Source organism: Telopea speciosissima, chromosome 3 (assembly GCF_018873765.1).
Source record: "Telopea speciosissima isolate NSW1024214 ecotype Mountain lineage chromosome 3, Tspe_v1, whole genome shotgun sequence".
Lineage (NCBI taxonomy): Eukaryota > Viridiplantae > Streptophyta > Magnoliopsida > Proteales > Proteaceae > Telopea > Telopea speciosissima.
The window spans coordinates 50154073-50167458 of record NC_057918.1 but is presented as its reverse complement, the minus strand read 5'-3'; the positions used below and the strand labels follow the sequence as shown (position 1 = coordinate 50167458).

The 13386-nt window shown below is 38.5% G+C and overlaps 1 protein-coding gene across 1 annotated transcript; it reads right to left on the bottom strand.

Annotated features, from left to right (window-relative positions):
• Positions 1–2137: 2137 nt before the first annotated feature.
• LOC122655248 (protein FAR1-RELATED SEQUENCE 7-like) lies at positions 2138–3545 on the bottom strand. The gene is made up of 2 exons (XM_043849457.1): positions 3412–3545; positions 2138–2393 (listed from the first exon to the last, which is right to left on the bottom strand). The coding sequence occupies exons 1-2, from the start codon at positions 3543–3545 to the stop codon at positions 2138–2140; spliced, it is 390 nt and encodes a 129-aa protein (XP_043705392.1).
• Between the last annotated feature and the right edge of the window lie 9841 nt (positions 3546–13386).

Sequence of the window (13386 nt, the reverse complement as noted above, 5' to 3'; positions counted from 1 at the left end):
AACAAAAAGTTGTTTACAATCAACATTTTCCTTATATAAGTAAACAACCCTAAGAGAGAGAGAGAGAGAGAGAGAGAGATCAACATTCGCTTACACGTGACTATTCGGATCAGAAAATAAGTCCATTGATGAAGCATCCCTTTCAGAAGGTATGGAAGACTGAGGTGCAAATAGATCAGCATTCGGCTGCATATGAATCAATTAAATATAAATAAGAAATTGGCTATGAATTATACTAAAATGAGAACATAATTAAATTACCAAAGCACTACCTGAGAAATAGAGGCTTGAGAGGAATAAGGTGTGACTTAAGACGTACTAGTTGCCCTTGCATTTGATTTCTTTCCCTTAGATGGCCATTTTTCTGTACAACTCTTAATTCATTTACTTGGGTTGGAGCCCAGCTTCTTGTTCCTCTCTTTCTTCTTAAGCCCTTTAGCAATATCTAGATATGTCTCCTCACTTGATTCTTCTTGATTTAAGTTTGGAGATGGCTAAGAAAGCTTGTCTAATTGTTTACACAAATCATTAGCAACATTGTTCACCAATGCATATCCCTCGGCTGAATTGGATGCTTCTAAAGCAATCTTTACTAGTTTAAGACAAAGAATCCTATAACGTTGTGTAGAATCCAAATTAACATCTTTTGCAACTTCTTCTCCACTGATATCTTTCACTATCATTTTTCTTGCCCTACGTGTCCATCTATTCAAAATGTATGCTTCAGGAATAAACTTGATATCTAACATTTCCATAATCTTCAAAGCATGACAACATAGGATGCCAAATGACTCAAATTTCCTACAGCTACATTTAACTGTATACTCAGATGGATTACATTCAACTATATATTCCACTTTCGCTGAATTCAGAACACCAATAACATACTTATTGAAAGTATCACTTTCATCCTTCTCCTTTATGTGGCACAAACCAATCAAATCATATTCTTCATAAAATAAGCCGAATGTCAAAGGAGTATACACTTGTGCTGCCTGTACCATAATGGATCTGTACTTAAACGCGTTTCTTGGGAGCTTATTTCTTGAATCAAATTCAGCCTTCAATTCATTAGCATGCTTATTATTCACTACTCGCTCAAAATGCTTAAAAAATTGTACAATATCTAAAGTGCACTTTGTATACTGCATTTATGCTTTCACTTAGCTGTGTACTCTGCATACGTCCTGTAAATGTATTCTTCATGTAACATTTGGCCCACTTATGTTTAATTCTATAAGTACGATCCAACCATGAACCATTTTTAACTTTATATTCAAACCTTAGTTGTTCCCTCGCAGTCTCAAATTATTCTTCATCATCATATTGATATATGCATTTTTTCAGATCTGATAGGAAGCTTGACCCATTCTTCATTAAGTTACCTAGATGCTTAATCCCATTTTGCATCAAATGCCAAGTACACAAACCATGACATATTTTAGGAAACACCTCTGAAATTGCCTTTGCCATTGCAATATCTTGATCTGTAAAAAAGGTTATAGGCATCTTTTGTCCATGACTTTCCAAGAAAGTCTCAAACAACTATTTGAATGATTCATCCGTCTCATCATATAAAAGTGCTGCCCCAAATATAACAACTCCTCTATGATGGTTAAATCCTTAAAAAATGCCAACAGGCCTATTCTCCTTATTTGTACAAAATGTTGTATCAATCGTCACAACATCACCAAAAAGCGCATAATCTATTACCATTCTCGCATCGGCCCAAAAAATATTAGTTATCTGCTCATTTGTATCCAAATGCAAGCTGTATGTAAAGGAGGGATTGAGCCTGTTTTGTTTCCCATAATACCATAACAAATCCCCCGCTTCACCATAATCTAAGTCACGTTGACGTTTAGTACGGATATAATTGTAATGATCGAGTCAGGTATAACCAAGGCTCTGCCTCCCACCTACCTGTTTACCCATGAACTTAAAACAGGCCTTAGGTTTAATTTCAGAATCGTTGGCCATAACAATTTCAATGGCCTATATTTCTGAAATGTTTCGTTGTGACCGCATCACGTGGGTGGTAGTTGCTACATGAAGCTCATGATTATGCTCCTCACAAAAAACATGGCATTTATATTTTCCATTTTTCAATAGATAAATTCCAAAATGAGCAGGACAATCAGTTCTCGTCTCCGCTCGAGATTGCATCATCAACACGCTTGTCTTTTTTCCGAAGACCTTGTTTACTACAAACTAATCTCATCGAAGTTATCTTTGTATTATCTTTCTTGCTCTTATTTGCATATTCTCTTCTGACACTAAAACCCACTCTTCTTCCGTAACTGTTATAGAACTCAAATGCATCATTGTCGCTATCAAATTGCATGCCGATGAAAGGCTTATCTGATGTATCTATTGGATTATCCATAACCCACCTGAAGAGTAGCAAAATATACAAAAACAACAATGTTGATTCTAAAAAATTATGGGATAGACACAAAATTCACATATTTGACATATTCAAACGAAAATTATGATTATCAATTTTATCCCATTTAATAATTGGAGAAGGGCATGAAGGTATTTAATTCCAAGTTGTAACTTGTAAGAAGCCATCTCCCTTCCTGAGACTAAACATATCAGACAAGGCAAGAAATTAGGAGCCACCAATGTAAGGTTCCCTCTAGGAGATTTACCTGGCCTATCATGAACCTAATCTCTTGATTCAAAGCATCCTAACCCTAGGTATTGTTGTACTACTTCTCTTCTTATTTTCGTTCTATATAAATCACATTTTTTGTCAATCCATCCTACAAGAGTATACAAAAGAATAATAATTAATAGTAATAATAATAACAAATAAAACAAATAACTAGTCATGGTAAAGCTGGATAAGAAGTTAGAACACCACCATTGTGGCTAATGCATAGAGAGCTATTTGCTCCCATCCAAACAACCTAAAGCAACCATTCATCACTTTCAATAAGTTGCAAAGAAGATGAAAACAGTGTTTAAAAATAGAATCCAACTTATGTTCAGTTCTCAGACAGGGAAACCATGAAAGAGGTTCAAAAAATAGCCTCAAACATAATTCGACAAGCAAGAGAAGATCATTGATTGCAAAACTCAGTTCCATTTGAACTTGGAGCCTAACTCCCATTAAGCTCGAGCTTCAATTAATCCGTTGATCATTTGAAAGATCCAAAGGAGAATTCAAAAGCACATAAATTGATATTTCACATTGAAAAGGGGAAATTTTCCAAAATGATTTTTAAAAAAACAATGAGGTGCTCATTTGTGTGAATGAAGATGAGCCCCATTCAACGTTTCAACATCACATATCTTCTGGATGATGAACTTTGGTAAAAAACATTCAACTCTAAGCACTTTGGTCTCAGTTTTCTCCTTGATGAAGCACATTGCTCAAAGGAGAGAAGTGAGAAATAATCGTACCTGAGGTTGCCTTCGATAGATGGTTCGTCGGAGGTTGCAGCAGTGACATCGAAGGTAGCAGTGTTCGCCTTCGAGAATGGTATGAAGAACTCCAGAGAGAGATGGGTCGTGGTTCGGCGGTGAGGTTGCAGCATTCGGCCTTTGACAGAGAGAGATGGTTTGTGGTTCGACGGCGAGGTTGCAGCGTTCGCGTTCGCGTTCGACAGAGAGAGTGTAGCGTTCGCCTTCGAGAATGATTCGCCTTCGACAGAGAGATATGGTTCGTGGTTCGGTGGTGAGGTTGCAGGTTTCTTCCGATTTCTCTCCTCTTCGTTTTCAGATAGGTTTAGGAAGATGGAGAGAAAGAGAGAAATGGGCAAAAAGGAGGAGAGAGGAGAGAAGGGAGAGAAGAGAGAGTGAAATCTCTACTCTTTCTGCGTGGGAAAACATGTATGAATAAAGCTGATTTGAATTGACAGAGGAGAGAGGAGAGAGATTTCGTATTAATGACTCAACAGTTGGTTAGTTTTAAACCCGTCTGTAGGATGAGTATCATACACGTGTCATTCATCAAGCCAAGTAATTGGATGAATAACACCATGTCAGAACAGGAGAGGATAAAAATCCATCTGATGATGCAAAACTTAGAAAAATTTTGGGCAGGGTCTCTCACCCCTTGCAACCCCCATGGCCTACTCACTGGCGAGCGACACTACCATTACCAGGGAACAGTGAATAATACTTCTTGGATTAAACCGAAACCAGGACTTACCAAACAAAAATATTTGAAGGGTCCTTTAGGGTGGCAAAATTTAGTGTCTAGTCGGTTAAACCAAATCTAGGGTTCGATTCAAATAATAGCGTGGGGGAGGTATTAACCACCCTGAGCCACCCAGTTAAACCAATCTTCCTATTGCTTGGTCAAAATTTTATAAAACAAAAATGATATATAACATAAAATCGAAAATAAAAAATACTTAAAAAATAAATATATAAAAATATTGAGCTAGGGTTAGACTACATACCCGAAGCAGCCGATAAAAAAACCTTGGTTAGTATAATGGAAAAGTAAAATAAACGCATGCATATATAATAATGGAAATGGCAAGATATTTTCCAAACATGCCACTATAATACACAATCCACCCTAATGCATATGAATGCATACAAATATCGAAACAAACCTAAAAAGTATTAAGAAAACCAATAATACAAAAGAAAATTCCTAATATGATCTAAATATCATTAAACAAAATAGAAACTTATGCATATATAAATAAGAGAAAAATGATGAAAACACCCCTAAGGCTAAAACAAGCCTTGAAAAATCTAATAAAATCTAGAAAATATGAAAAATACTATGAGAATATATAACAATGATCAATCCATGAAAAAAGCATGAAAATCATATATAAAACAATGAAAACCCTAATCTAACGATAAAATAGGTAAAAGGAAGAGAAAACAAATAATGGAAACAAAATAAAACCACGATGCAAAATAATCATGTAGAAAAACACCATTGGAAAATTGGAGCAATGTTGTAATTGTTGGTAATAATTATGATGATTTTTTATGGTGTGCCAATGTTCCCAGGTTTCAGATAGTGACTTTAAAGGTCAAACAATGATTGGACAGTGTAATGGCAGTGACAATCAGATTGACAGTGATTCAGAAGCTTCCAGTCTTATTTGGCTTTATTTGAGAGTATATCTCAGTGAATAGCAGTGTGTCTCCGAGTTTGGCAGAGATTTGGTGGCTTTTGATAGGCATCCCAGGGTTATTTGGCTTAGTGTACAGGCTTATGTGGCATTATACAAGCTTATTTAGTAGTATATGGCCGCAATTGGTAGTCCATTATCATGATTTGGCCGTACATTGGGCCCCACAGGATGGTAGGTGGCGTTGGATGAGGTGGAACACAGTTTGAGGTAGGGTGTCAGACTGTCAGGTAGCAATACAGGTACCACATAGCCATGTGGCAGGGCCATAGGTCACATAGCCTAGAAGCCTAGACATGGCCTAGGTTCACATGGCACCCATCGGCTCAGGCCGCGTGTCATGGCAGCAACACACAAACGAGCATGCTTCTTACTACACAACCCAAGACATGAACCAACCACACAAACCAGAAGGGCCATGCATTGGCTGCACAACTGCCAGGGGTACAAGGTAGGAGCAGGGTGTCGACATGGTAGCACTGCACATGTCATGCATAGCAACACGGGAGGTCGGGCAGCGTGCACAACTTGTAGCCAGGCAAGCCACTTATCGCGTGTGTTGGTTTTGTGTGAAAATTGGCCGAGTCCTAAAGTGCCCATAAGATGTTTGACAGAATGCCTCAATGAGAGGCTTATTTAAGCTACTCTCAGTAAGTTTTCTTCTGAGTCGCGAAATTTAAGGTTCCAAAGTGTTTTTGAGCATTGGATCTGGATCAATGATTATGATTCTCATCGATCGCCTAGTAGAAAAGCGTTAGATGTGGTGGAAAATATTCTTGTGGAACAGATTTCATTGGTCGAAACATCGAAGTGCCGCGTAGCATTAGAATATCGCACCAATCAAATGCTTCACACGCACAAAAGTTGATAGATTTGATTATGTTTTTAGGAGATACATTGGCCACATTTTTTTGTTGTTTCCATCTAACGCGAAGATGGTGATCCATGAGCCCAGAGCTCACCTGTGTTTTAGAGGATTGATCAGATGATCATTAAATGAGCCACCGGTAGTCCATGTTAAGGTGTTACACATGTGCGCTGTACATGGTAGCAAGATTTTATTCTCCTATCCATCATTCCTGTTAAACTTTATAGCCTCCGCCTATGAATCTCAGCAGATCCAATGGTTCGATATTTGAACCGTGCTTTAGATGCTTGATTGGACAACCACTATGCGAGGTGCCACGTAGTGAGGACAATTCTTGTCATGAGAATCATATAGATTCTGTTTTGAGCCATCTGAGCCACTCCTCCTTGGCTAGAATTCAAAATCGATTTATGAAGTCATTTTGTTCCTGCATGATAACATTTCTATTTCTAGGACATGATTCTATTCCAATAATGAATTTTTGTATTTTTTTATTGAGCTATATTTCTGGGCAAAAAAACATGTTTGGTAACATATAATAATTTCTATTTTTTGGTTAGAAAAGAAACAGAAATGCGTTTATTATGCACAATCATTTCTGTTTCTAAAACTTTTATAAATTTCAAAATGCCATTAAATACCCAAAAATTTGGTGGAGGTGGACTTGGTGGCGGTGTTAGTGGAGGTGGAGGTGGTGGCGGTATTGGTGGTGGTGGCTGTGGCGGAGGTGGCGATGAAATGGTAGTGGCAGTGGTGAAGGTTGAGGTGGTGGTGATGGTGGCGGTGGTGGTGGAGGTGGTGGTGGTGGTGGTGGTGGTGGTGGTGGTAGTGGTGGTGGCGGTGACAATGGCAGAGGTGGTGGTGGCAGTGGTGGAGGGGAGGTGGTGGTGGTAGAGGTGGCAACGGTGGTGGCATCGTCGATGGTGGTGGTGGTTGAAGTTGCATTGGAGGTAGTGTTTTATTTTGAACATGAAATTACTGCTTTGCCCATCAAATTAAGCATGTGCTCATTAAAGAGCAATCCCCCCCCCCTTATTTCTTCCTTTTATTTCTGGATCAGAGAAGCTTCAAATTGGAGCTTCTTTTTTTCTATTTCTCAGCAACTTTTTTTGTCCCGGTCCATTCCTAGGAACAAAAAAATGAACCGGTGTTAACAAACATATTTCTCTTATTTTTTTGTTTCCAGGAACAAAAAAAACAAAGAAATAAAGAAACATAAATGTTATCATGCAGGCCCTTCAAGCCCAATTTTTTCTATGGCAATGGAATTTGTGCAGCTACGTCACAAGCCCATTTTGGAGAGAAATAGGCCCTTTCATGTTGTTTACTCATGCTGGATGTTGATGATGCATTCCTTGAAGATTGGACATCACCAGAGTTGATATTTATGCTTCGAGGAGTTGTTGGAGATTGGGATTACTTGGGGAGAGGTAATCTAGGTTTGCAAATCCCCATTTTTAATTTCTAGGTTGTTATTTAGTGAATTCCTAGTATGTGTTCTTAGTTTGGGGGATTTGAATTTTGTTTCTTTCATTGTATAACTTGTCAAGTTAGGGCTTTGTAAGATTGGGGTTGTAGCCCAATATTGTGTAGTAGCATAGTCTGAAGCAAGAGTAGGAGCTCCTAGACTGTTGTAGCAATGGAATTGTGACTTGTATTCAACAATATATGAGGCCCAATTAGGGCATTGGTTCGTGGATATTGGGACATTGCGGAATCACATATAAGTTGTGTTGTGGATTGGAGTGTACTGTGTGGTTAGAAGTATGGGTATGCACAGTCTGGTACACCTAGCCACTTTGCAGTAGCGGGGTGGATGGGCATACGATTTTGTATGTGATGCTGGTAAAATTGGGATTGCCCTAGCCAATCTGTGTTTGATTGTGAGTGTCAGCAGTGAGTTTCAAAAGTGAGGTAAACAGTCAGGGTCAAAATTTTGGGGGAAATATTGGTGACACTGATTCACCCCCTCGTAGTCTCTACCTAGGAATATTAAGTGGTATTAGAGCCACTGGTTCCCTAAGAAGATAAGCTTAACAACTTCTGGTTCTGGATAGAGAGACAGATCGTATTGCATTATAGGATAATCACAACGTGCATGGCAAGGTTATGATGTTTGGTTATCAGTGAAGACTGGCTACACCTACCAACTGAATACATCACAAATGCAAATGAGAATAAAAAATATGACAATGAAGCAAAATCCTTGATGAAATTACAAAATGCACTGGTGGAAAATGAGTTTTCAAGGATTGGTGGCTGCATAACTATAAAAGAAATTTGGGACAAGCTCTAGAGTGTACATGAAGGTGATGAGATGATAAAGGATGCAAAATTGTAGCATCACATGGCCTAATTTGAGAGTTTAAGGATGACAGAGGAAGAAACTATTGAGAGTTACATGAACAGGGTCAATAGAATTATCAACTCCATTAAATTCCTAGATGAACAAGTAAGGGATGTTGTGGTTGTGAAGAAATTACTTTGGTCTTTGACAATGCCAAAGTGTAAGCCATAGAGGAGTCAAAGGACTTAAATGCCACGAGTCTTGATAAATTGCAAGGCACATTGACTGCATAGAAGATGAGGATGGTCAAGCCAAACTCTACAGGGAAGGAAGCTGCTTTCACAACCTTGAAGAAATTGAAGATCAAAGAAGACAATGAATATGAGGATTCTGATGATGAGCTGATAGCCTACTTGGCTAGGAAATTCAAGAAAGGAGGAGGAAAGTACAAGGAAAAACTTCCCTTGAAATGCTTCAACTATGGATGCATTGAGCATTTTGCTTCTAATTGTCTAAAGAAAGGTGAGGTAAATGATTCTGATGATGAAGACACTCAGGAAAGCAAGGCCAAGAAAGCTAGAAAGAAGTTTGGTCCTAGGAGGAGAAGCAGTTTCAAGAAAAGAAGTCCAATCACATAAAGGGATGATACTTCTTCTAAAGTTGAGTTAGATGAAGAAGAATTAGAGGATGTGCCAATTGAGACACTATTTATGGTGCTTATAAGCAGCAACCAACACAGAAGTAATGATCAGTCTGATGAGGATGAGTCTGAGAGAGAATATGACATTGAAGAAAAGCTATAAAGTGGAGGGGAAGAAAAACAAAAAGTTAGAAAGCCAGCTTGTAGAGGAAGAAGAGGTGATCAGTCGGTTGAAACTCAACATTGAGGAGACAGAGAAGATAATTGATGACATTAGCCACAGCCTATCCTCAAATCCAAAAACGAATATACAAAACTTGAGGAGGAGATAGAGATGTTGAGGAGTAGAGATTGAGAAGCTAAAGAAGAAATATTATCTTGCAGTTGTAAACTCATCTCCTTTAGTTGCTATATTGAGATCAAATGGCAAGGCAACAAACAATCAAGTGATTGAGGAAGATCACTCTCCGTCTAACAAATAAGGTAATATTAGATGAAATCCTCAGCTTCCAAATATCTGATCATCTTAAGTTTGGTATTGGTTATGAGGAAGGAGGACCATCAGGAGTTGTGAAGACAAAAGGAAAGGGGACTGTAGATAATCCTTTATCTTCAGAGTCCATTTGGGACGCATGCACCAAATTTTTGCTTGAATGGCATGGTGTTAAGAGACAGGGGAAGATTGTGTTGCACTATGCTGGTGTCAATACAGGGGAATTCGGTGTAAAACTAAGTGAACACTTCTTGGAATTCTGGCAACAATTCCAACAATTTGGTTTGCTCAATTTTATTGAGGATCATGCCGATCTTAGCCTCCCGAGGATCTTCTTTAGTAAAGGTTGGGCTTTACTTTCCTCAGAGGCTTCGATTAATTTTAAAAGTTTGTGAGACGGGTCGTCGCAGGATCCATCATCAACAAGGAATAACATTCATATGCAAAAGGAGTCATTTCATTAATTCCAAAAGTACTAGATACATAGAAACAACCAAATTCATTGAGACTGAATTTGATACTATAGGCACTGAATTTTGGCAGCAGGAATTGTGTTGACAGTGATCACTTGTGTCTCCCAGAATCTCGTAAAAAATCTTGGTCCTAGAATTTGTAGGCTTTTTCTAAGGAAAATTACCAAATGCACCCACCATTAATTTAACCTCCAAATCTTTCCAGATTTACCACTTTCCATGCAAGTGTGATCCATCATTAGAAACCATGTCCTAAAATATGATGGGAATACGGGTTGATTTAGCCATTGCTTTATATAATTTACTTCCTACCAGATCAAAGTGCTGGACCTAACTTTTGACCTTTTTATTGGCAAAATCTCTACCCAATTCTCTCATCATTAGATACTACATCTCAAGACCTTTCCAATGACACCTGGAACGTGAAAATCGGACATGTGGATTGAAAGATATCATCATCCAAAGTTTAAGGTAAAAAGATTCCATTTCAAACAATCTGGAGGTGCCACATTATTTTTACCTTAACCGGACATCCCATTAATTTATCTCTCTTATCCCACTTTCTTCACTCTTAATTACCAAAATGGCACTCCTTTTCTTTTTCCTCGTTTTCAAAATTACCATTTTGTCCCTACCTTTATATTTCACGTTATTAACCAAAATGCCATCCATGATTTACCAAAGTGTCATCCTTATTTTTCCCATTAATTACATCCATGCCAGTCTTTTTAATAACCCCTTTACTTTTCCTTATTTACCAAAATACTAAAGTATAAAATACCCTAAATACTCCTCTTTAATGGCCAAGTAAAAATAACAAATTTTGTCGCCCCTGGAGTGGCCACGGCGGTGATGGGTTAGAATTCCCCTGAAATGTGTAAGGATCATATAGTTATACCCAAGAGTATTCCTACTTGCTCTTGGCAGTATTCTGAGTCCCCATGTTGGTTCAGGAGGTAATAAAATTGGTAAAATGTATCCAAAATCATGGTTAATCAGCTTTGTCATTTTAGGTTGGACCTAGCCCAAACCCCAAGAACCAGGACCAACTTTGGTATAGAGTCGTACCCAAACTTTGCATAGTGGGTGTCAGTATTTAGACATGGATGAGGAAGTTAGAGAGCCTAACAGACACATGGATGATGTGGCATGAGAATCTAAGAAGGAATGGGTTCGCCTGGTTGAGTACACAACTTTGGTTTACATTGTTTATTATGTTTTTTTTTTTTATGAAAGAAAAAAAAATATATATAAAAACTTAAACTGGTAAGTACAAAGGTGGAGCCTTGGTCCAAGTAGGGTGCTTACAAAAGTGAAAGGTAATTTTCAAACTTGTTAGTTTTTTCAGTTAAAGCAAAAAACGTATGTAGTAGGTTCCAGGGTATACTATAAGAGTCTTTGGAAATAAAAAGCTAAAAGAGATCCTTGTTGCATAACCAACCATGTCTTATTGGGATCTGCTCCTTGTTAGCTCTTTCCCATCCTTGAAGAAAATCAAAAAGTTTTGCCTCCATGGGATCTTGTACACTTATGCAACTTGCATCTGTTAGAAAGTTCTGTCCATCTATCAAAATGTTAAATTGCCACTGGATTAATTTAGAAGCGGGTTCAGAACTTCCTGTGACAATTAAATCAGGCAGGTTCATTATAGTGTTAGAACCAGACATCTGATGCATACTAGGAAATCCATAATATGGTGATTCTATCATAGATTAATTTATTGTAGGTGGTGAGATATGTAGATCATTTGCCCATTTTAAAACATATTTAATAACCAATAAGGGGTCAGTTGAAGTGCCACGCATAACAACATTGTTTCTTACAAACCATATATAATTACAAGTTATAATGAAAAAAGAGAAAAACCAAGAAATAGATTGTTTATCAAGATCAGGGAATGCAAGTAAAGATGCACATAGAGTGATGAAGGATGGGCCAGAGAGGTGCACAGTTTTTAGTGCGAGAGGACTAGAAGCCCAGATACGCTTAGTCCAATCACATGATAAGAATATATGCCAAATCGATTCATCACAAGAGCCACATAAAACACATGAAGGGTCGACTGGAAGCCATTTCGAAATAGAGGCTTTGACTGGGAGTCCTTCGTGGGATGAAACACCGAGATCTAGCTTTTCGGTCCAAGTAATACCAACACCAAGAGATAGATAAGAAGAGCATAAAATAAACACACCAAAACATACGAAAGTCAAAATAGATTATAGTGAAATCACTTACCTGGATCGGATTCAGTGTAGTAGGGTCGCTGACAGGGAAGCCGGGGTGTTGTGGGTCAACAACATTGTTGAGAGCAGCACCATCAACAGCAGGATGAGAGAGGTCAGATAACCTGTTATACCCGCACCCCGGATCATAATTAATTTTTATTTTTCCCCGTGACGTGTGGTTATCACTGCCACGTGCTGGTGAGCTGTTCTCACTGGTGGTCAAACCCAGTTACAAATTATTGACCATGATACGGGCTTACCATTGACACCCCATGGCAAAGAAAATAGTAAGTTTTAGCCCTTAATTTTATTTATTTACCCTTTTCCTCGATGCCCTCGAAGTGCGGGTCAAGATTTAGACCGTCCGGGCTATTTTAGTTGAGTTGGGAATATTCTATTTGTGGGTCCCACTTATTTAAGGGAGCGTGTGATGGGCTTATAATCCCATGGTGGATGGACCCATCCCCAAGTGGGTTCTTTTCTATTTGAAACCTGTGGGCAAACCCATTTAGTTAAGAGGCCCATTCAACTTGAGGGCCCATTTGACTCTATTTGACCCAAAGATGGGTTAACCCATTCCTTTACCCTAAATAAGACCATGGGTCAACCCATTAAGCCCTCTTGACCCATTTAACTTAAACTATCCATTTGGCCTAATGACCCATTTATCTTGGATCCACCCATTTAGCTATTTGACCCATTTAACTTAAAGTACCCATTTAGCTATTTGACCCATTTAACTTAAAGGACCCAAGCCCATTTTCTATAAATAAGACAAAGGGGGGGGGGGAGAAGCATTCATTTTCATTTCTTCTCCCATCTAACCTAAATCGTGGAGGAGTGAAAGAGGAGAGAAAGGAGAAAGAAGAAAGAAGAAAGAAGGAAAGAAGAAAGAAGGAAGGAGAAAAGGAGAAGGAGGAATGGAAAAGCTTGGTTGAAGGCTTGGAACCTCACCTTGTGGAGCCCTCTACGTGGAGTTTTTCTACATTGGGGAAGGTAAGCCATTGAAACCCACATCTCTTCATCTATTTTGAGTTTTGAGGTTTGGGAAATGGGAGAGATTCGACCTAGGGTTCTCTTGGAACCTCTAAACCTAGACTATGGTGGAGTTATTTCAATCCATTACAAGCCCTAAGCCTAAGTAATCTCTTTCCATTTAAGAAATTTAAGGTTTCTACCCTATTATGTCCTAATTTAGGTTCTCTTTGTTTTCCCTCTTAAATCCATGGGATTACATGGATCTAATGAGGTCTTAGAACCCTAATGGACCTAGGAGGAAGCTTTCTTGA

What these genes read in the sequence shown, in the direction of transcription:
- LOC122655248 (XM_043849457.1), bottom strand. Translation starts at nt 3,545, where the DNA reads ATGCTGCAACCTCACCGCCGAACCACGACCCATCTCTCTCTGGAGTTC. An exon ending in TCTATCGAAGGCAACCTCAG is followed by an intron (nt 2,394 to 3,411) that starts GTACGATTATTT and finishes GCTACTCTTCAG; the next exon opens with GTGGGTTATGGATAATCCAA.